The sequence below is a fragment of the Nelumbo lutea genome, chromosome 2, assembly GCF_056320005.1.
Source record: "Nelumbo lutea isolate HS-2025 chromosome 2, American lotus-T2T, whole genome shotgun sequence".
Lineage (NCBI taxonomy): Eukaryota > Viridiplantae > Streptophyta > Magnoliopsida > Proteales > Nelumbonaceae > Nelumbo > Nelumbo lutea.
The window spans coordinates 50,588,849-50,611,731 of record NC_142685.1 but is presented as its reverse complement, the minus strand read 5'-3'; the positions used below and the strand labels follow the sequence as shown (position 1 = coordinate 50,611,731).

Genomic DNA, 22,883 nt, shown 5'->3' with positions numbered 1-22,883 from the left:
CCAAATTTTGGGTTTCTGACATAAGCACTTATTCTAAGGGGTTTAAACCCCAAACGCCATTTATTAACTATTGGTGTGGTCTCGACCCAAATTTTCGAATAAGCATTCTCAAATTTAGGGCTACAAATGGATTGGATTAGATTTATCCAATTTAATCCGATAAGAATCTGTCATGTTTTTAAGAGAATGATTCGAATTAGAATATGGGATTTAATTAGAATTATAATAAAAAGATTTATGGTACAATTTAAATAATATAATATATTATTTATATAATATAATAATATATAAAATATAATATATAATATAAAATGATATAAATAATATATATATAGAATATACATATATAATATAAAATTAATACATAAGATATAATATTTCATAATTAATACATCAGATAGACCAACTTTTTTTATCTGGTCTGATTTGTAAGGATCAAAGGAGGCATCCAAATCGGGCTCTTTACAGCCCTACCCAAACTACGATCAGGTAGGCACAAAGTCATAAGCATATCCAATGAGCACTTAAATTTTTTTTTTACACCTATCCCTTAATATGCCCCGACCCATTCTTGAAAAAGATTAAAAACCATTTTGACACTTTGTCAAAATATTCCTCAAGACAAAGAATAGCCTAAATGAGTTGCTTCTCCTCCAATCTCTTTAGGCCAGCAGCACCCAGTAGCCCCCTTATAAATTGCATACTGCCCATGAATTTAACATCAATCCACGGGTAGGATTCAGTCCACCCCTAGAAATCTTAGCTCCCCCCTCTAGGTGGATTGAATTATAAAAGGTCCCAAATTTCTTGGATCCAGGCCTATCAGCACTAAGATGCACTATAGACTATACTGTTGATCAATGTCGATATTCTACATATTAATTCAATTTTTTTTGTAGTTCACCATACTGCCGATGCAGGCCGAGATGGAAGATAGATGCCAGAGGATCATGCAAGAGCAGATACCCGACCCAACCTACGGTTCAATGGCTTGTAGGCACCCTTACTACCCTTCAAGCCCCACAACTGTATTTAATAGAAGCAGAATATCGATTTGTTCTACTTCCTCAGGATGCTGGATCCAATGTCAAATTCCAACTTGATCGAATGAAGCTAAAGATGGAAGACCACCATAGTAGAGGCCGATCCACCAGACAAGGAACGGTGTCACAGTCCATTATCCTTCATCACGTCTTCTGTAAATTTGGTTTATGCTCTCAGATCTCTCCTATATAACTAATTGACTGAATGTCTTACTAGCTCTAATCCAATCCGGTATGGGCTTTCATCATTCAAGGATAGAAGTGATGGGCAGATGAAGAGTCAGAGGTATTTTTTAGTTAATTTTCTGTACTGGTCTGGGCTTTCATTGTGATAAATTCCATTCTGTAATTCTTTGGCTGCAATTCTACAAATTTGTTTATTGACGAGGAAATGAAAGTATAGATGAACAAGCATTACGCTTAGGAATTACACAGAGATTGGAATCTATGCCATTAATACATAAAAATCTGTAAACTTGAATTTAGACTAGAAGAGAAAAAGAAACCAAATACTGATGCTTAGAGAAAGGTCTCTGCCTCAGTTGGTTTGGACTATCCTTCCCCGAGTTCCCTCGTTTTCAATCTCAACTACTGAAAAAATAAACAAACAAAAAAATGAAAAGTCAAGATGAAAACTGGTAAAGATTATAATACCAATTGCAAGAAGGTTCTACCAAAAAGAAAAAAAAAAAATTTGCAAGAGGGTTGGTCATTAAAAAATTTAGAGTCGTTCCAACTAGAAGTGATCTCCTACTAGAAAGTTTAAAAATGTGAAATGCAGATAAAAGGTCAAGATGGGTGGCTCAGTTGATCTCCTAATAGAAGTTTTGATCCAGTTGGACGATAATTAGAACTTGGGTTGCTCCCCAATATATAAATTGCTGCCTATAAGTGGAAAATATTTTCAGGCCATGATCAGAGCCTGTTTAAGCAAAGAGAAGCCAGGGTGGGTTGCGTTAGAACTTAATCGGAAGCAGGAAAAGGTACCTTCATGAGCATTGGTGGAGACTGGAATGGCTGTGGCGGTGGATAAGTCTGTTGTGGAGGACACAGATGATAATGATGGCGATTCCTCAACATTTAGCAAAGAAGAAACAGCCTCTCTCACCTTTTCTACGACTCCCATTTCACCAGGCACTTTCCTCGGACTCATCGCCTCGGATATCATTTGGGAAAGCGCTCTCTCCTCTTCCCCGGGCTCCAGTTTCTGCATTAAAAATTCTTTCACCGAAACACCTTTATCCCATTTCTGCTCACTGCTACTGATAGCAATACTCTGTGGTCCAGTCTCAGAGGCCGAGGTTGGTGAGCCATGAATCTTTGAAGCGATTATGTTGGTGGCCTGGGTAACAGCAGCGTATGCGGGTGCAAGCGTCTCCGACACAGTTTCGGTTACCTTGGCATAGGCTGGTGCAAGCTTCTCTGTTACTGTTTCGGTAATAGTTTTGCTATTGGCCGCAACAGGATTGCTATAGGCGGCAACAGGTTCGCTATTGGCGGCAACAGGTTTTCTATCGGCAGCAACAGGATTGCTATCGGCGGCAACAGGTTCGCTATCGGCGGCAACAGGTTTGCTATCGGCAGCAACAGGTTTGCTATCGGCGGCAACAAGTTTTCTATCGGCAGCAACAGGTTTGCTATTGGCGGAAACAGGATTGCTATCGGCGGCAATAGTTTTTCTTTCGGCGGAAACAGGTTTGCTATCGGCGGCAACAATTTTTCTATCGGCGGCAATAGGTTTGCTATCGGCGGTAATCGCTTTGCTATAGGCAACCGGTTTGCTTTCCATCCTTTGATTGTCTTGGTCGCTACGGTGAACGGCACTCGTCACCAAAATATGCTTGTCGGAAATCACAGGGTTCGCTCGTGGATGCTGCCTTGCATTCTCTTTGCAGGCTTCGGGTGCCATCTCTGATTCATACACTGAGAAAGGGAATAGAGGGTAAGTGAATGACAAACTCATAAGTAACGGCTTTAACCATCAACGTAGAATTTAAAGGGAAAAAAAAAAAAAGAAAGAAAGAAATAAAGGGAAAATATTTATATATAATTTACTGGGGGCTCCAAAGTATTCGGGATCTTCATCTTCTTCCTCGTCTTCGTCCAAACTGACACCCCAAGAGGGAGTGGCATTCTCGTCTTGATTGTTCTTCTTCTTGTTGGCAAGAGTCTGTCTCCATTTCTTAGCCTTCTCTCTCACCTTGGCCAGAACAGATTTCTTAGAGTGGTGAATGTGATCCTCGTCTTGATCGTAATGCTTCGATATCGACGATAGGATGGGTGATGATGCCCCCCACTTCGACTCATCGTCTATTGTAAACAAAACCGAACCGAAGGAGAGTAAAACAGAAATTAAAAGGCATATTCAAATGATCAATTAATTTCTATATACAGTTTCATTCATGCAGAGAGAGTTTAAGAAATGCAGAGAATGCATGCAATTGAATGTTACCATGGAGAAGCTGCTCTACGGTGGGTGTGATAGGAGTCTCGATGGGTCTTCGTATTCTCTCCATTTGAGCCATGTTTGCTAAGAAATCACGGTTTCTCTCCTTCTCCCGAGTCCCGATTGACTCTTCTCTTTATCTCCCTCTCTCAGACACTCGGAAGAATTTAAGGAGTTAGAAAGTGAGAGGATCGTCCTCCAAGGCTCCAACTGCAAACTGTTATAGGCGAATGCTTCAGGAGACCGATGCTTCCGCCGTTATTTTCCTGTCTTTTTTTGGCATGCAACAATCTGAGAAAGCCACGTGTTAATTATTATACATCACCCAGAGCTTTTGTATCTTACCTTATTGCCACGTGGCATCCTTTTAGATGATAACTCCAAACATAACCGTCGACCAGGTCCCTACTCTGGATTCCCGACCAACCATCTTCCTCCTCCGTAGCCTGCGGCTTCGCTCAATGCCAATCCACTCCGCGAGAGGGGGAGACTTAGAATCAAAGACAGATCGATGTCTCTTCTTGTTTCCGTTTCTTTTGGTTTTTTTTCTTTGAAATTTGAAAGCGAAGATTCCTTACCCACTGTTTTTTTTTTTTTTGCCAGATCAGATTTTTGTTTCAGACTCAATTGCCCATATCATGCATCAAAACTAATTTGTGGACTCCTGTATGTTGGACGGTGATTGCGTTGCGAGTTGCGACACCCTTTTGCCCGTAAACACGTGTCACGAATTCACTGGATATGAACCGGAAATGGAAAAAATAAGAAACCGAAATCAACTCTGAAGTCTGAACCAGCAACAGATACGGTCTCAGTATCTGGTTCAAACTTCGAACTCCAAACCATGCACTCGGATATAATAACTTGGTTCCGATCCAATGGCTTGGGGCGATCGTATCACATGTATATGGTTGATCATCATACACTTTGAGTTGAGGCTCTCTAAGCTGTAACGTGTTGGTACATAGTGTACACATTTGGCACAACTAGATGGAATGGGACCCGCATTATCATTTATCAGTGCGTTATGCTCGTTCAACCACAAATAAAAGAGCATAGGAGATAAGGTGGGTGGTTAGATAAGAAAGCAATGGCTCCAGTCGATTGTGGAAACAGAAAAATATGGCTACAATTTTACCGTCGTCTCTCCTCCCAACGAGAGCCCTGACTGCTGCTCTCCCAACCCATCATCGACCTCTCCTCAATTCTTCTGGTCCACAAGCCAAAACTCGAAGGTCCTTCTCTTTCAGAGTCCGAGCAGCAAAGCTTCCTCCTGGTGTAAGTTCTGTTCTGTGATTCTTCCTTCCGTTATTTTTTTTTTTAATTTCCTTGGAAATTCTCAAAATTCTTATCATAATCGAATGACAAGAAGAAGATATCAAATGGGTGGAAATGTTTCAGGTAGAAGTGCCAAAGGTAGAGCCCAAATTTCAAGCTCCTTTCCTGGGATTCACAAAGACTGCAGAGATATGGAATTCTAGAGCTTGTATGATCGGCCTTATTGGGACCTTCATAGTAGAGCTAGTGAGTGTTTTGTCTTTACTACTTAATTCTATAAAACTGGGCTTCCTTAGCATTGCAAATAGAGATGAGCTATAGTTGTTGCAATGTCTCTGATTTCTTGGGTGGCTTGTGCTTTTCAGATATTAAACAAGGGGATACTTCAAGTCATTGGAGTGGACGTGGGGAAAGGACTTAATCTTCCTCTATGAGTATATTTACATGTATTCTTTACATACTAGGGGTTTGTACTTGAAATATCACTCTGTTCTTCCATCATTCTGTAATTGGGCATTTGCTTCCTAAGCGGAGTACTCTAGAAATTAAGATGAGCGCCTTCTCAACCCAAATGCAAGGTCTCAATGCAACAGCCAAAACTGGAACTGCAGCATTTAATCCATATTTGACTTCATCTGAACCAACCTCAGTTGCTTCTTTATCCTTATTCAAGAACCCCATATCCAAATCTAACGCAGTTTCGTCGAAGCACACCTCTTTCTCAAGAGGCCAATATGATATCAGAGACTTGCTTCGAGTCACTTCAGGCCGCCGTAGGAACAACCGAGCTGGAACTTTCACTTCTCCGAGCTGTGTTCTTCCACTAACCGAAGAAAATGTCGAGAAGGTTCTTGATGAAGTGCGGCCAAGCCTGATGGCTGATGGAGGAAATGTAGCTCTCCATGAAATCGATGGCCTTGTAGTTGTATTGAAGCTTCAAGGAGCATGCGGTTCATGCCCGAGTTCAACTATGACGTTGAAGATGGGAATTGAAACTCGGCTCAGGGATAAGATTCCTGAAATCCAGGAAGTGGAGCAGATCCTAGATACAGAGACTGGGCTTGAGCTAAACGAGGAAAATGTTGAAAAGGTTCTCGCTGAGATAAGACCTTATCTTGCAGGCACAGGAGGTGGGGTGTTGGAGCTTGTTCAAATCAATGACTATGTTGTCAAGGTCCGCCTTAGTGGGCCTGCAGCAGGGGTTATGACAGTACGAGTTGCTCTAACGCAAAAATTGAGAGAAAAAATACCTGCCATAGCAGCCGTCCAACTAATAGAATAGTTGGAGTAACAGAAAATATCATTTGACTGTTGGCAGGGTAATGACCCATCCCAGATTCTCTTTGCCATCTGGAACTGATAAAGTGATTTAATTTTCCAGTAACCCATTGACGAGTTTCTCTTCCAGCCGCCCAATTACCATTCATCTGAGATGAAATCATATATGAGAAGCTTCTCTTCAGACTTCAGCAGCATAGTGCTAAGCCATTAATTTAATTTTACAATATTGGGGTGCTTAACTCGTCCGATCGTTTGTACTTCCTCCACAAATTCTTTATACGTCTGTCCTCACCTTCACCCAATCTCCTCAGCGCCACCGAAACTCCAGGTAGATGGTTATCGTGGGGAAGATACTGTGGAGGGGTGTAGCTTTGAAGAGCTGAAGACGAATGGAACCACAGAAGCGGTTGCCGCGAAAGGTTGAGTCGGCGAAGAAAGATAAAGAGTTCCGAGCTCGGAGGAAACATGGGAAAGTTTGATTGACAGCAGATTTCGGGAGAGACTGTCTGGAGATAGAAAGAATGTAGGATTAGGTTGAAACTTAAAAACTATAATGCAACATCAAGAAAAGTAGAAAACAGCAATTATCAAATGCTACTTCAAGATCAAACCCACACATCTAATAGTGATAGCAGGATCTTTGCTACTGCTATTATCAAAATATACTGGTCTCTGCACATATACCAAACATCTTAACCTATTTTCCCTCGTTTTATCTATGTTCTTCCAGTTTTTTCCGTTCATTTTATCTCAACATTTATTATCAGCAAGGTTCAAAGTATTGACATAAGGCGTATCAGCCTGTATGGATGTTTTTTTTATGTTTTATTTATTTATTTTTAATCAGTTCAGAAGGATCGGTTTAAATCTCAACTATCCTTTAAACCATGATCTGACCCGATACAACTTTATAGGAGCATATCGAAAGCTATCGGCATGATTTGTATTATAAGTCAATACGTGTCGATACTTTGGCCAACTGCAAGATGGTAGGAAGTCAGTCAATTATGTTGCACTGTCAAACACCTGTGTGTTTGTTTCACTTAACAATGACAGGAACATGATATTAAATCTGCAAACTGCTCTGCTTGTCCAAGCAGACACTGAAAACTAAAATCGAAAAAGATATGCAGATAAATCTCCCATGTAGAAATTGAAGACTATCTGCAGATCTTCCATACCGAAGCAGAGATTGTAAATTATGATTATTCTCAATGGGGTGTTCGCAAATTGCATGCTACATCGAATGGAATCATTTTATGGCACCACTACCTAGAAAAACTTGGAATCCTAAATAAAATTGAAAGTGCAGCAAAAAACTTAAAAAACAAAAGGAGAAGTACTGATAGGCCCAATGCAGAATTCCACGACGAAAAAGAAAATAATTTGTTTTGAGAGATTGAGATTTGACACAACCTTCAGTTCAAAATCTTTGCAACACATTCGAAACACAACTGATGGCAAATCGTTCTCTTTCATTCCAACAAAATGAAAATTGACACAAAGTTGCATCCTTAGTCCCAACTCCTTTGTCAACCATTCAAGAGCAGTTCAATCTTCTCAATGTTGTCTTCAATGCTACTTTTCTTGCCTGTTTTAACTCCAATATCATCTTTCCTTCTTTCTGCTCCACATTTTGCATATGGTTCATCCTGCAGAGGTCCTTTGTTGTAATTTTCTAATTCACCAATTGAACCACTGATGTTCAACTCCTCCAGGAACTCCACCAATTCTTCCCCAGTGTCCTGGAAAACAAAGACCGTAGTAAGCAGTTATCTTTTCTACTAGTTCCTTTTTCTTGCTTTAAGGTCCTATACATTTCAATTATTCTAGTCAATACAATGAATAGATCAAATCCTTCTATCTTTTTAGCGTTTTCTTTTCAATACTGAATTTCCACCACAAGGGTAAAATGCTAAATGACAACGACTCACCACCAGTTCTTCCCACGGGCTCTTTGGCTTCCCTTGTGAACCAACATTAGCCTCCGGTTCCAGAATTCTTATTGGAGATCTCTAAGAAGTTCCTCTATAACACTATAGGAAATCAAGTTTAGAAACTACATATATGTGATTTCTTTTTTCTTTCCTTCTTTTGGATAATAAGGTGAAGATTCCATATAAGATTTTAAGATGAAGCAAGAAAATTTTACGGGTTAAACATAAGAAACTAAAGAAATATGACTCTTGTGAAGATAAGATACACAATAGAATGTGGTAAGAAATCCATCCCCTCACTTTCAGGTATATACAAGGCCAATGAAGGATTGTAACACACAAGGTCCTGTGTATAAACAGTCTAATGAAAGATCTGCAGCACATGTAACTCACAAGATCAGAGAAAGGCGCTCAACATTTGAAGGATTCTACCTGAGAGCTCTCCAATTTTAATTTTACTTCTTTTGCAGGGGTTAGCTGCAGGGCAGAAGGCATCAGTACAAATCAAAATCCAATATTTCAGACTGAGTTTTTTATATGGATCTTTGACCATAGGTATTTTTATTGTTAAAAGGAATGTGAGAAATAAGATGGATAGAGCCACCTAAATCCAATTGGCTCCACAGATTTCCTAACAAATAAGGCCCACTTAGTGGCATTTAATCTATGTCCACATGCCCAATGCTAGCATTTTAATTTCTATTACTAAGGCCATTTGTTGGTGTCCAGATCTGCTACCCACACCTACACAGTAATTTAAAAGGCATGCTTAGGCACACAAGCGAGACACATTTTAGGGTAGGCGGTCCTATGTGCAGCACTTTCAAAAGGCACATGCCTGGTCAGCCAAGGCATACGCCTTTTTAATGTTGTTCATTCATTCATTTTCATCCTAATAAAATATCTTCCTAAAAGGCAATTAGAATTATAAAATCATTATCTTTTGTGTGAGAATAAAGAATTTAAGACTTTAACATGGACTTGTTTGGGCTTGCCTCAAAGGGCTTGGTACAAAGACAGCTCATAGAATCAAGAACACAATATGTTTTACATCACATTAGCTGCTTGAAGTAATGCATTTGAGGAAAAAAAGAGATTGTGCATTTTACATGATTGAAAATATTTTATATGTTTGATTTTATTTTTAAATTTTCATTTGAATATGCTTTACATGTAACGTTTATGTATTTTAATTTTAGATAATAGGTTTTCTAAAAAATATATTTTAAAATTTAAGTTTATATTTTTATTAATATTATGTTTAATATTTTTTTTCATTTTTTGTATTTTTTGGCTTTATTTTTTTGTATTTTTTGCACGCAAATTGCCCCTTGCACTTTTAAAACACTGCACCAACATATGGAACACTACAGCTGCACGTCAGGAGCATCTTCCCATGAATTATAACATACAAGTACCGGAGATGTTCCCAATGTACGGATGTAGTCTTGTTGTGTTGGTGCCTTGAATTAAAATACATTAGGAGATGTTCCCAAATTGAGTCAAAAAAGACCTGAAGGCAAAAATTCATAGTGATTTGTGGTGGAACTGACTTGGACCCAATCCGCTGTGCTGTTTCTCGTTCATATATCTCATAGTATCTCGTGCAAGCTATCTTGCTCATACTTTTTCTGTTCCATCCCCACTCTCCCCAAAATGTTTCAAGAGAGCCAGTAATTAGATGGGAAGGAGGGGTTACTCTAAACCTTGACGGAAGTGCTCGAGACAATCCTGATATAGCTGGCATTGGAGGCATTTATAAGGTATAGAAGGGGTAATATTTGCTGGGCTTACAGTGGTCCAATAAGAATTGCTGATTCTACTAAGGCTGAAGTGTTGGCTGCTCTCACAGGAATTAAAATAGTGAGAAACCTGGGTTCTCATTGCTTAACCATTGCAGGTGGCTTAGAAAATACCATAAAATGGCCAAGGGACAAGGAGGGTGGCCCGTGGAGATTGAGCCATTTTCAGCCAGAAGCTAGGGACTCTCTGGAGTATTTAAATGCAAACTTGACCTGGATTACGAGGGAGCTAAATCCTATTGCAGATGGCCTAGCCAAATTTGGTGCTCTTTTGGATATTTTATATGGTGATAGGCTGCTTCCTATGTAAGCTTTTGGGGATTCCCCTATGTGTTGTACATCCTCTCAAGTACCTCTTTTTCTAATGAAATTCTATTACTTTTTTCTCAAAAAAAAAAAAGAAAAGATTAGAGAGAGGGTGTGGTTCACAATATCGACGATATTTGGCAAAATATACCCAAAGAAGAGGAAGGAGAGGAAGAGGTTTAGTAATCAAGGTGTTTTTTCTTTTTAGCTTGGGTAGGGTGTTTTTGTTGTCTTGTACTACTTTGTCTTGTGGTCTGGTTTATGGTGTGTTTTTTTTTAGGTTTGGGTGTTTCGTGGGTTTTCCCATTTTCTTTGTTAGGCCAATTTCGAATTCGGTCTCTCGTCTTTTGTATACTGCTCTTCTTTGTTTCTAATAAATTATACCTTACCTATTTCAATATATATATATACCTAATAAATCCCCATTTGCTAGGTGGCGATATAAAATCTTCTAGGAATCTTTTTTCCAAATACCCCCAATATTTTGCTGATATGTTGGTGGTATTTAAGATTTCATTGGTAAACTATATATTTAAAGTTTAAAATTTTATATTAAAAAGTTCAACATTTCATTAGAATCATCATAATTTTTTAAAAATATTTTCCTAAAAGAGCTAGCAGGGAATTAGCAATTGGATAATTGGCTTAATACTTTTATATGATTCACTTACTAAGTTGCTATAATTAAAAAGAAAAAGAAAAATGCCTATAACTACAAAAGAATATTTTCATTCTAACCAAAACATATAGTAACAAAAACACAAGAGTTAAAATGGCAAGCAATTAACATATATAAAGAACAGAAGATGGCTAAAGATCAAAAGGGAGTCAAAGAGAAATATACCTATTACAATCACTTAATTTTTCCCATTTGATTTATATAATTCTTTGTTATGGTTTTTTGAGCCTTAACTGTGCAATTATATTTCTTCTAATGATATATTGAAGATTTATTAATTAATTTAATATTTCTAAAAAACTTTCCTGATTTTTAAAACTTTTCAAATGTCTTAGCGAAATTAGAAAAATATCTCCAAAATTTCTCTAACTCTATATGGCAAAATGTTTATCAATATCGATATTACAAACCATGTTTGGGTGTATTGGGAGATAGGGTTTTGTGAGGGAGGCTGTATACACTGTGCCTGTAATCTCTACTGTTAATATAGTGGATTTCTTCTCCTCTAATACCCATGGGTGTAGGCTATACAATGACCACGTAAATCTCTGTGTGCATTCTTGAGTTGCTCTGTTTTGTGCTTTTCCTTTTGTTTTCTCCATTTTTCAATCAATCTCAGGTCTTGGGTTCATTCTTTCACAACAAGTGTCATGTGGATTGGGCAGCATTATTGTGGGCAGCAGATCTGAGCACCATTTGGTACGTTATTAATATTAAACTGTATAGAATTTTATATCATATAATTCAAAACGAAGATGTCACAAAACCATATAGACTTTCAGGGAAAGGAGTCAGTACCAAAGCCATAGAATTCTTCATCTTGGATCCTTTCAGCTGTAGATCTAGAATAATTGTGTCCAATTTCCAAAATCATATTTATGTCGAATTTCAGAGTTCAACAATGTATTGTACACATGTTTTACCCTCATGAATTTCTCCCAAGCATTTACCTGCATAACCAAAAAGGAAGCTGTTAACCTGAATTGAATATGGCCAGTACCATAAGAGGGAACTAATAGTGATTTGTTAGGTTAAGCTTTTCTCTTTAGCTTACTGGAGCACCTAAAGGTATGTGACAAGCCACATGTGAACCATCGATACATCAAGCATAGTTGTCAAGGCAACGCCTAGGCGAATAGGTGCTTTTTGGTGCTTACCTCGCCCAAATGCTGTATGTTTCCTATTTTTGGATTCCACCACCTAGGCACCTGGGCGCCCCATAGTCGCCTAGGCTCACCTGGGTGCCTTGAAAACTATGGCATCAAGCAAATAGAAAAGAAATACAAGTAAAATGTCTTGCAAAAGGAAATCAAATCTTTATTGACAAGAAGGAAATCCCCATCTTTATTACTTCCATATATATGCTGGATATTCATGTGTATCATGACCCATCTTATCCAATAGCATATTTATAGACAGCTTCTAACTATTTTTTTCTTTTCTGTCACTTTTTTCCAAAAGAATGCATACAATGATTTTTTTATGGCTAACTTTTTTTTTTTTTGAATGAGAATGGGTGAAAAACAAAGTTTTCAAACAGTGAATAAAAGTATAGCTAAAAAACTTCTATTTGAAATTTCCCATGCTTCTACATTAAAACAAACGGAGCCATAGTATGATTAACATGATATTTCTTTTTCTAAAATCTCTTTAAGATGGGATGCACATGATTAGTGGGCCTCATTAGCAGAATTGCAGAGAGATTGAGTAATTCTGGACCATATGCACTCTATAGCTGGCATGAGACTTTTCTATAGGTACAACAGCCCATAACACACACATCAAATTTAGCTAATCTGTTCTCCATGCTTATGATGGAACTGTTGATAATAACAGAAATGTTAATGGCCCATTTAGGCCCATTAAACTAGTGTGTAACTGGGGACCTCGCAAGATGGCCCATTATGGCTAAAGAGGGGTAACCAATATATATAAATAGTTCACGAAATAATGAGAAAGGCATCGAGCCATTTCAGAGTCTCTCTCTCTCTCTCTCTCTCTCTCTCTCTCTCTCTCTCTCTCTCTCTCTCTCTCTTTTCTAATTTCAGGAGGCAGAGTCTCCCTCGAAGAAACACTTGTAACCAGGGTGGGTTTATTTGAAGCTGAGACCCTACAGGCAGAGTAGCTTGGCCAAAAGGTCCTCTCAAAAGTTGACTCCCAGATTTTAATGGTCCATTTCATATTGCAACCAGGGTGGGGAAGGTGGCTTATAAGTTAGACCTCCCTAGCTCTTCCAAGATACACCCCACATTTCATGTATCCCTATTGAAGAAACACTTAGGGCCAGTCCCTTCGGTTTCAGCTTGCTTACCAGAATTTTCTGAGGGGGTTCTACAGCCAGAGATGGATCATATTGCTGACTTCAGGTGGGTACGAGATGGAAATAAGACAGTTCAGCAAGCCTTGGTGGTATGGAAACACCTCCCACCAGAAGACGCCACATGGGAAGACTACTGTCAACTGCAGCAACGCTACCCCCGCGTTAACCTTGAGGACAAGGTTGTTATAAAGAGGGGAGGAGTTGATGGAACTGTTGATAATAACAGAAATGTGAATGGCTCATTTAGGCCCATGTATAACCGGGGACCTCGCAAGATGGCCCATTATGGCTAAAGAGGGATAACCGACATCTATGAGAAAGGCATCGAGCCATTTCAGTCTCTCTCTCTCTCTCTCTCTCTCTCTCTCTCTCTCTCTCTCTCTCTCTCTCTCTCTCTCTCTCTCTCTCTTTTCTGATTTCAGGAGGCAGAGTCTCCCTCGAAGAAGACTCCTGTGGTGAGCAGGATCTCATCAGCTTACCTCGCTGTGAAAAGGCATTACCCAATATATGCTACTTGTATGTTAAGAGGGCTTTAAAGAATTTTCCTGACTCAAAGAAGAAAGAAAATGAAAGAAGAAGCACACAAATCTATACTATATTGAGTAGTTTTCTCTCTGTCATACCTAGAAGAATTTTGCAAATTCTTTTTCATGTATTTCCCCTTGAAATGAAGATCAGTAGCAGAAACTGAGGGTATATTTGTAACTCCAATATATTAATTTAAAACTGTTAAGAAATCACTTCATAGAAGAACACTCAACAACGCCAATAACTACTTTCTAACAACATCAAAAGGAAGTTAAAACAATGAGGAACAGAGGAAGATAAACAAGCAAAAGGAAAATAGAAAGAAAACAAAAGAAGCATGTTGTCAATTTCTTTTACTTCGTGTTTTTATCTTTCAAATAGAATTAATAAACCAAAATAATGTAAAGCAAATGGGGTTGATTGTACTGTATTATGTTAAATCATTTTGTATCTAATAAATAATTGTTCTTTCATTCGTTTTTAGGAGTACTCTTATAATTGTAATGTGAATATAGATTCCAAGTGGGAGGTTGATCACTTAGACACCCCTTATGTTTCTCTGAGTTCTACAAGCTTTCTCTCATTTAGACAACCTAGAGATCCTAACCTAATTAGGCTATAATGGTATCGGAGCACTAGCTAACTTGGATTCAGACATCAATTAATAAGAAAAACATATTTTAGAGTTGCTCAATTTGGAGAGTGTTATGACTCACAAACAAGAAGAATTATGATTATTTGTTTTTCTTAATTAGATAGTTATTTGCAATATATCCTTATATCACTTACTAAAGGGATTTATTAAAGCTCAAGACAGGAATTCTTCTTAATTCTCTGGTCTTTTAGGACTATTACGATAGATTCTGAGATTTTGGCTTTTCTGAAAATCCAATAGGCTGATTTTAACTCTTACCATTGATATTTTTGAATCTCTGCATTCAGGGAAACAAGGCCCAGATTCATTGCTATCTTTTTAGTGTTTTTTACTGAGAAAACTCCTCAACTGGAAAAATTTTGGGTTGACAAATAGGTTATTTATCCTATATTTTGGTTTTCTGGACTCTATGATTCCAGCATCCCTTACCAGGGCTGAAACTTGGGTGGCCTGAGTTGGTGTCTGCTTAAACTTTTGGTAGACCAGATGGTGTAAAATTAAATACTTACCTGTCAGGTTCCTCTCCAACATATACGAAAGAGCTAATGACTTATGGGTGTACGTTGTACTTATTTGAGAGCACACCTGGCAAAGGAATGACTGGTGAAAAACCACATGGTGCAAAAGAATATCTTACTAAACTTGAGGGAATCTTCATCTACCCTATTCATCTTGTATTACCAAGTTCAGAGTAGTGAAATCTCTAACTTTTTTTGTGGGAGGGATTTGACACCATAGGTTCAAACTTACTGACTTTCAGACAAGACTGCTACACGAGAATGAAACTAATTGAGAACTCACAAGGATTAAAATAGAAGAAGTTCCCAATACAGTTTTGTAATTTCCTATTATTTCTAGTTACTCTTACATATATAATGATTTTATCCTGTGATGTTCTGCAAAGAATCATGATTCTGAATTGGACCCATTTTGATTATCAATTTGACCTTTATATAAAATGAACTAAAAGATTTCAAATACGCATCCATATAAGCCCAATATCCAACAAAGGTACAGAATACAACCGAAGAACTAAGCAGGTTCCTCAACAATTGGATTAGAATATAATAGAGATCATCCCCCACAATTAAGCTAGTAACAGAAACCTCAATTTCGGGCCAGCAACATCCAAAATATCGTTGAATGTTTAGACAGAAAAATTGAAGGCTTGGAAAGAGTTTGTACCCCTTTGTTGACATCAAGGTGGAACTTGAGAGCAAATTTGCGATATGCTCTTTTGATTTCGTCAGGAGTTGCAGACGGGGAAACACCCAACATCTCGTAAGGAGACTCTCTGCGGCTCGCTCTCAAATGGGTATTAGTACTGCTCTTCTTGGTCTTCTTCTTGTTCCTAAAAGGTGAAAAAGAAGTGGGAGCGAACACGTGAATTTGGAAATCACTTCCATGGCAATTCCTGCATATGGGTGTTGAAGCTGGTGCTTGGCTTTGTGAGATGGAAAAGAATGTTGAGGAACTTGCGATTTGCGAAGGCGTGCAGGAAGAGGTGGGAAGCGTTCTTATCGTTGTTATTGTTGAACGGAGATGATTTCTTGCAAGTGGGCCGTGCCAGGCCGGCATTGGGCGATCTGCGCAAAAGGTGGGCCGTGCCGTGCTGGCATGCTGCCTCCTCATGTGGAAATTTTGGGGGTCAGCCCGGCATGACCCACAGCCCAGACCTGAGCGGGCCCGTGCTGTGCCGTGCCGTGGGCTTAGGTCATGCCAGGCCAGGCCATGTGGGCTTTGGGCTTGGACCGAACTGAGCTACACTGATTTTTTTTTATTTTTTTATTTTTTTTGAAAATTTTGATTTCCTTTTTAAGTAAAATTGTAAAACTAAAATATTTAACTTTCTTTTGAACTTTGAGAATTGTGAATTATTTCAAAAATTAAGAAATGAGAAATCTAAGTTATCTAACACAAATAAAAAATTACTTAACCAAATTGAAATAAGAATAATAGAAGAAAAATAGGAATTTTATTTCATTTAAATTTGAATAGTACAAATTACAAATACAATGATTAGATCATTGGATACTTGGATGAATGAAATATGAAAATGGAATAAACTAATAAAATATAAAAAAAATACAATATGGTTACAAATTGAAAATATAAAGTTACATTGTTAAAAAATTAAAAAATATATCAAATAAATTAAATAAAAATAAAAAAAAATACAATAGTTTAAAAAAATAAAAAATTCTATACAAATAGTCAAATTCATGAATCATCATTGATGACTTTCATCATCTGCTTTGGGTTAAATATCCACTGTAGTATCATGCCCTCCTTTGTCTTGTAATCTTTCTTCTACATTTAGCAAATCCTTGAAGGAGATGCACATTTTTATGCTTTCATCGCCATGCAACTTCTTTTGTCATCAAGCACCCTGGTACCTACAATAAAATAAAACTGATGGAATTGTAGACACCAGAAGAGTTAGTAGATCACATGCCATGGCGGCGAGAATTGGATAATTTTTTGAATGTTCACTCCACCAGGTTAAAATATCAAAATTATTTGATTCTTCACCTAAATTAGAAAATTTTGTTTGTAAATAAAAATTAAGTCAGTAAATGAATTTATTGTAGAACTAACAGATTTCTTCCTTCTACTTATTAAATAAAAAAGTCTTTTTCTTCTACTATTGGACTCAAGGTCAGAAGTAGAAGAAGATGATGTACAAGTTGTAGGAATATTTCCTACAACTTCAAATTCATACAAAATGTACATTTCAAATAATAAATTATTAATTTCTTCTTTTTTATTTCCTATATCAATATTCATATTTTCACAATATGATTCAAGTAAAATATCGAAACCATCATTCCTAATCCTAGGGTCTAATATTGTAGTTAAACAATAAAGGGGAGAAATGTTCTCCCAATATTTTTTAAATTTATTTTCCATTATTTCAATAGTACATTGAAATTGTGGATTATTTCTATATTTTGCAAAACAATCACTAATTACCATTAATTGATAAGATAAATTACAAATAGTCAGATAATAAATTCCAGCTAATTCATTATTTGCATCATAAAAATGTTTTAAAAAATCTCTTATATAGACTGCCATTTACCGATCTTCTTCAAATATCATATCATTAGGCATTTTTGAATTATAAAAATTAGAAAGAATTTGTTTATGAGATATACAACTTTCTAACATAGCATAGGTAGAATTCCACCTATGCTTTACATCTAATATAAAATGTTTATATTTTAAACCATAATTTTGACATAAATATTTAAATTCTTGTTTTCTTACCCCTAAAATTTTTATAAATAATTTACCAATTAAGATGTGACATGCACATCTAATATGAAATAATTTACCATTCAAGCATGGTCTTAATTGAGATTTTAAAATATTTATTATAGAATCATTGCTTGCATTATCAAAACTAATAGAATCCATAAGCGTGCAATAGCTGGGCCACTATGCGGCAATTCAAGCCTAGTAAAACTTAAAATTCTCTTATTCAAAAGCCAATTTTCATCAATGAAATGGCCGGTAACACAAATATAACTAATATTAAATTTGGATGTCCAAACATCCAAAGTAATTGCAACTTTAGAATTAAGATTTGCTAACAATGAAATAAAAATTTTGTTTATATCAATAAAAATTTTTTAAAGCATCAATTCTTATAGTATTCCTAGAATTTTTTTTATATTGTGGGTTTACAGAACTACGTAACCATTTTTCTAGCTTTGGATCTTTAGCTAATATAAATGGTAGTTTTGCATGTACAATATACTTAGCAAGTTCTTGTCTCATTTTTTCTTGTGAATATTTAAAAGTACCAAAATTACTCCCCCTTCCAATATGTGTTTAGGCTATTTCTCTCCCTTCATGTTCTTTCTCATGTATGAGCAAATGTCTATTCAAATGACCCGCACCACTCTTGCTACAATAACTAAAGTCCTTTCTACATTTTTGGCAAACAACTCTTTTTCCCTTCCCCTCAATATCCTCTACTTTGAAAATGTTCCAAACCGGGCTACTCAACTTAGAGGTCATTCTTTTTCCACTAGTATCAGTACCGAGGGTGAAAGTTCCGCTTCCATCGACATAAATCGCATCAGTGCTAACACTATCACGATGCGATTGAATATCATCAATGGTGAACATGTTGGGAAATCGGTTTTCAGAAGAGCTAGCCATTTTTTTTAATTCTAAAAAGATAAAAATCAATATAATTTGACTTACCCAGATTTTCAGTTTAAAATCCCAACTTAATTTCAACAGTTGAAGCCTTTCAACGTCCAAGCCTCCCAAATTGAGATACTTGAGCTGGTTGAGCAAGCCTTCTTCTTGTTGAAAGTTGAAACTTCAATAAAATTGAGACTTGAAAATTAGAGAATGCATAATCAAATAATCAGCTAATCAGAATTACTTAAATTGCAGAAAATTGAGAATGTATGAGTATGAGAGAGAGAGAGAGAGAAAGAGAGAGAGAGATTAAGAGAATTGTTGAATTGGTGTGATGAGAATGGTTGAGGATAAGACTATTTATAGGAATTGAACATAATTCAATTACCCAAAATACCCAAAAAACTAACTGTTATTTAGTTGTTGGGAGGGGCGTTTTGGTCATTGTAAAATTATTTATAACTTTACCCAAAAATTCCCCCTAAATTAGTTGTTATATAGCTGTTCGGGGGGTATTTATGTCATTTTCTCAACCCCCATAAGCAAAATACACAAATACCCCCCTAATATGGCTGTTAAATCTAAACAAAATTAAACTAAAACTTACATTTACTTTCATTTGTATTAGTGTAAATAAAACTGCATTGCAACCAAACACAACATTAATAACATACTTTATATCATCGATATTCTTAATGTGCGGCTGGATAAATGTGGTCAACGTGGTCATTGGATCTGGAATTTGGACTAATAGTGTTATAGTGTGTGCATAGAGGCCACCAGGCCCACCCGCCTCTCACTCTATCCTCTATCCTTAATCCTCTTAGGAAAAAAAAGGGAGAATGACAGTTCAGCCCAGGGTCAGAATTTTTAGGCCCAAAGTACAGTTGGGGTAAAAGCCAGCTCATAATTGATGCCAATTCACAGGCGGGCATTAATGTATAGAATGGGGGTATTTGATATTTTGAATGTTTATACGTCTGTAGTGGAATTCAGAAATCTACATTGGGCCTGTCCGTATTTTTCTGAAAATTTGTAAGAGACGTGCAATAGACAGGGTTGTGTTAAAAGAAAAAAAGAAGCCCCCTTTATTAACTTTATCTCTTGTCATTTATAATTTAGATTACATTCAAAAAATCTAAAATATATATAAGTTAAGTAAAATTGTTTTTTAGTTACGTAAAAAGTGGTTATAAATGTAAAATAAAATTAAAAAAAATATCCCATTAAAAAGAACATGATTTAATAAAAAATAAATATAAATTAACTATGAAAGAAAAATATACTTGAAAAATATATAGGAAATTAAAAATACTTTGATTTGTTACATATGTTCATACGAATAAACTATCAAATATGCAAATTAAATAAATGGACAATTTTATTTGGTAAATTATTACTGATGAAGGAAGATTTGGCCCGACCTCTTTATTATGAGACATGTGGCAGAAACGACAGCTCGGCAAAAGGGGCCAAGCCTAGGCGGGAACAAGGGGACACACTTCGCCGAACTAACCCACCTTGTAACAGCTCGGGATAGACTTCGCCGAACTGTCACCTTGTAACAGCTCGGGATAGACTTCGCCGAACTGCCACCTTGTAACAGCTCGGGATAGACTTTTCCGAACTTCCACCTTGTAACATTTCGGGATAGACCGCCGAACTAACCCTTGTAACAACTCGGGATAGACTTCGCCGAACTGCCACCTTGTAACAGCTCGGGATAGACTAAGCCGAACTGCCACCTTGTAACAGCTCGGGATAGACTAAGCCGAACTGCCACCTTGTAACAGCTCGGGATAGACTTCGCCGAACTACCTTGTAACAGCTCGGGATACACTTCGCCGAACTGACCCACCTTGTAACAGTTCGGGATACCTCCGAGCTCAAGACCGCCTCGCTCAGCACTTCGCATCATCTTCTGGGCACCAATGCCAAACAAGCCGTACCATGCCTGACACCAGGGAAGTCCGTGCCCGAGGGCGCCTCGCTTGACTGACTTGGGATCTGACGTTTGGCAGCAGCACTCTAAACGGCCACCTGCCACCGCCACTGACGCCGCCATCTCCGGTTAGACGGTTAGGCAGTGACGGTTCTGTCTCGGCAGAAGGGACGACAACCGAGTTGACAAGCGCAAGGGTAATCATACCCGATCTGACAAGGGCCTCGGGACGAGTACACGAAGTGACTATAAGAGCCCCCTGCCCCCCGGCAACGGAGGTATGCAAACTTTGCGCTATCTGGTATTACCTTGCTTTTGAAGGATTCTAACTTGAGCTTCGGAGCCTCTACACCGGGTTCCCCCGGAGCTTTCCCATCTCTTCCGTTTCAGGATCCCTGCTACCCCGTTCGGAAGCAAGGCAGCAGACAGGTAAGACCAGCCGAATCGCGCTCCATCAATTGGCGCCGTCTGTGGGAAAACGCTTCAAAAAGCCTCCCTCCAAACTTCGATACCCCCTTTCTTCTTCAAAAAACCCAACACTCATGGCCTCCTCCAGCAACACCGGACGCGGCACGGAGACAAACGCCACCGGGGAGCATCTTCAGGTCCCCGTAGTGTGCGTTGGACAGTTCACCATCCCCCTTTCGGCAGATGGGATCCCCATCCTGAACACGCCACAAGCAGTGGCACCCGTAAACCCTCCTACCACAAACGTCCCCTTTCCTCTCCCCATTGAGACAACTTTCACTGAACCAACTGCCGTCCCCCTGGCAGCTAGCCAAGACCAATTGGAGGACCTGATGCAGTGCATGCGGGCAATGCAAGCCCAAATGCAGCAGTTCCAGCAACACCAGCTTCACCAACACCAAGTGCTGCACAACATCTCCCAGTATCACTATCAACAGCAGTTCCCCCAACTGCCACTGAACCAACCGCTACTTCCACCTCGCCACCCCACTCCGAGGCCGGTGAAGGCCTCCCCGCAGGATGGGCGCCCCCGCAGGATGGGCGCCCCCGCCAGGCGAAGGCCTCCCGGCCCCAAAACCACCCCAACACCCAGGCCTCGTCCCCAGGCCGAAGAGAGAAAAATGTCATCCCCGCCTCGCAACCCGCGGGTGGGTCGGGAACCTCGCCCGCGAGGTCGGCACCCCGGCGCTCCAAGCCCGAGCTCCCGCTCACTGAAAATCGATTCAGCGCCCTGGCGGCGGACTACCAGCATTCCGGGCCCATCGAGCTCGGTAACACGGAGGCCAGCAGCGCCAGCACAAGGCCCGCTCAACGGCGAAGGCGCCGGCGAAGTCACCAAACCACCACCCGCGCCTTGTCGGAACTCAGAGGCAAAGCCACGAGCTCGGACGAGGTAGGGGCTACCCGGCTCTCTCCGTTCCTTCCCCCCTCGCATCGGAACTCCTGGTGGTCCCCTTACCCAGAGACTTCAAACTCCCACCTCTGGACAAGTACGACGGGTCCTTCGACCCCAACGACCACGTTGACGCCTTTCAGTCGCAAATGCACCTCGCCAGGGCTAGCGAATCGTGCATGTGCGTGGCCTTTACCACCACCCTCAGGGGGGTAGCCCACACTTGGTACAGGAACCTGGCCCCCAGGTCGATAAAGTGCTGGGCCCAGTTCGTGCAAGTCTTCACCACACACTTCGTCACCAGCCGACGGTGCCCCAGAACAGAGGAAAGCATCTTCGGAGTGGTCCAAAGAGAAGGAGAATCTATTCGGGGCTACATCAAGCGGTTCAACGAGGCATGCTTACAAATACCACGGTTGGACCCCGCAGTGCAGCTCGCGACGGCCAAAAGAGGGGTGACACACAAAGAGTTCAAATGGCACATGGTGGCCAACCAGCCCGCGACCGTGGCCGAATTCCTCAAACTCGCGGATAAGTTCATGAGGACTGAGGAAGAGATCAACCAATGAACCGAAGGCGGGAACGAGAAAAGAAAGAGAGAAGGCAAGCTCTCCAACCCAGTGAGTAGAAAAAACCCGACCCGGGAGCCGAAGCCGAACCAGTCCTTCCGGGCCCCCCTAGCAGTACGGACGGACTACACGCCGTTGAACACGAGGCGGACAGAGATCTTAATGACGATCAAAGACGCTCCGTACGTTAAGTGGCCACCTCGCTTGAAGGGAAATCCGAACGATAGAAACAAGAGTTTGTATTGTAGTTTCCATAGAGACCATGGTCATAGCACCGAACAGTGTAATAACCTCCGGGACGAGATAGAGGGACTCATCCGTCGCGGATACTTGAGAAATTTTGTACAGCACAACAATAACAATAAAGCAGGTCGGCAAGGGGAGCAAGAAAAGGATGCACCCGAGTCTAGCAACAGACCTGCCGAACCATTGCAGAAGCAGCCTCCGGAAGAGAGGCCAGTTCGGGGAACCATCCATGTAATAGTGGGAGGATCGGTGGTAGCGGGGTGTACCTCGACAGCAGCCCGGACTTCAGTTTGCGAAGCGGCCCTCGAAGAAAGGAACCCCCCAAAGAGGCCA

The 22,883-nt window shown here is 39.4% G+C and overlaps 3 protein-coding genes and 1 long non-coding RNA gene across 6 annotated transcripts; 2 read left to right on the top strand and 2 right to left on the bottom strand.

The window, feature by feature from the left end:
- Positions 1 to 1,395: 1,395 nt before the first annotated feature.
- On the bottom strand, positions 1,396 to 3,706 carry LOC148870602 (uncharacterized). The gene is made up of 4 exons (XM_088971943.1): positions 3,496 to 3,706; positions 3,099 to 3,353; positions 2,031 to 2,966; positions 1,396 to 1,634 (listed from the first exon to the last, which is right to left on the bottom strand). The coding sequence occupies exons 1-4, from the start codon at positions 3,566 to 3,568 to the stop codon at positions 1,582 to 1,584; spliced, it is 1,317 nt and encodes a 438-aa protein (XP_088828069.1). The 5' UTR covers positions 3,569 to 3,706; the 3' UTR covers positions 1,396 to 1,581.
- An 831-nt stretch (positions 3,707 to 4,537) lies between these two features.
- OHP (one helix protein) lies at positions 4,538 to 5,339 on the top strand. Its single transcript, XM_088971945.1, has 3 exons — positions 4,538 to 4,767; positions 4,891 to 5,013; positions 5,133 to 5,339. Exons 1-3 carry the CDS (start codon positions 4,612 to 4,614, stop codon positions 5,199 to 5,201), a joined length of 348 nt encoding a protein of 115 aa, XP_088828071.1. The 5' UTR covers positions 4,538 to 4,611; the 3' UTR covers positions 5,202 to 5,339.
- LOC148870600 (nifU-like protein 3, chloroplastic) lies at positions 5,318 to 6,915 on the top strand. Its single transcript, XM_088971944.1, has one exon. The coding sequence runs from the start codon at positions 5,318 to 5,320 to the stop codon at positions 6,047 to 6,049; it is 732 nt and encodes a 243-aa protein (XP_088828070.1). The 3' UTR covers positions 6,050 to 6,915.
- A 495-nt stretch (positions 6,916 to 7,410) lies between these two features.
- On the bottom strand, positions 7,411 to 15,879 carry LOC148870599 (uncharacterized). 3 transcript variants are annotated; one of them, XR_016107657.1, is made up of 4 exons: positions 15,461 to 15,789; positions 11,571 to 11,722; positions 7,983 to 8,462; positions 7,411 to 7,793 (listed from the first exon to the last, which is right to left on the bottom strand). It is a non-coding gene; the product is annotated as an uncharacterized LOC148870599 (long non-coding RNA). The 3 variants fall into 3 exon arrangements; XR_016107658.1 differs by having other exon boundaries at positions 7,983 to 8,084; positions 15,461 to 15,783; XR_016107656.1 differs by lacking the exon at positions 7,983 to 8,462 and having other exon boundaries at positions 15,461 to 15,879.
- Between the last annotated feature and the right edge of the window lie 7,004 nt (positions 15,880 to 22,883).

Excerpts from the sequence above, each read along its gene's own strand:
- OHP (XM_088971945.1), top strand. The coding sequence starts at position 4,612 with ATGGCTACAATTTTACCGTCGTCTCTCCTCCCAACGAGAGCCCTGACT. Across the intron at positions 4,768-4,890 it reads CAGCAAAGCTTCCTCCTGGT|GTAGAAGTGCCAAAGGTAGA; the intron begins GTAAGTTCTGTT and ends GAAATGTTTCAG. Across the intron at positions 5,014-5,132 it reads GGACCTTCATAGTAGAGCTA|ATATTAAACAAGGGGATACT; the intron begins GTGAGTGTTTTG and ends TGTGCTTTTCAG.
- LOC148870602 (XM_088971943.1), bottom strand. The coding sequence starts at position 3,568 with ATGGCTCAAATGGAGAGAATACGAAGACCCATCGAGACTCCTATCACA. Across the intron at positions 3,354-3,495 it reads CGTAGAGCAGCTTCTCCATG|ACGATGAGTCGAAGTGGGGG; the intron begins GTAACATTCAAT and ends TGTTTACAATAG. Across the intron at positions 1,635-2,030 it reads CTCCACCAATGCTCATGAAG|TAGTTGAGATTGAAAACGAG; the intron begins GTACCTTTTCCT and ends TTATTTTTTCAG.
- LOC148870600 (XM_088971944.1), top strand. The coding sequence starts at position 5,318 with ATGAGCGCCTTCTCAACCCAAATGCAAGGTCTCAATGCAACAGCCAAA.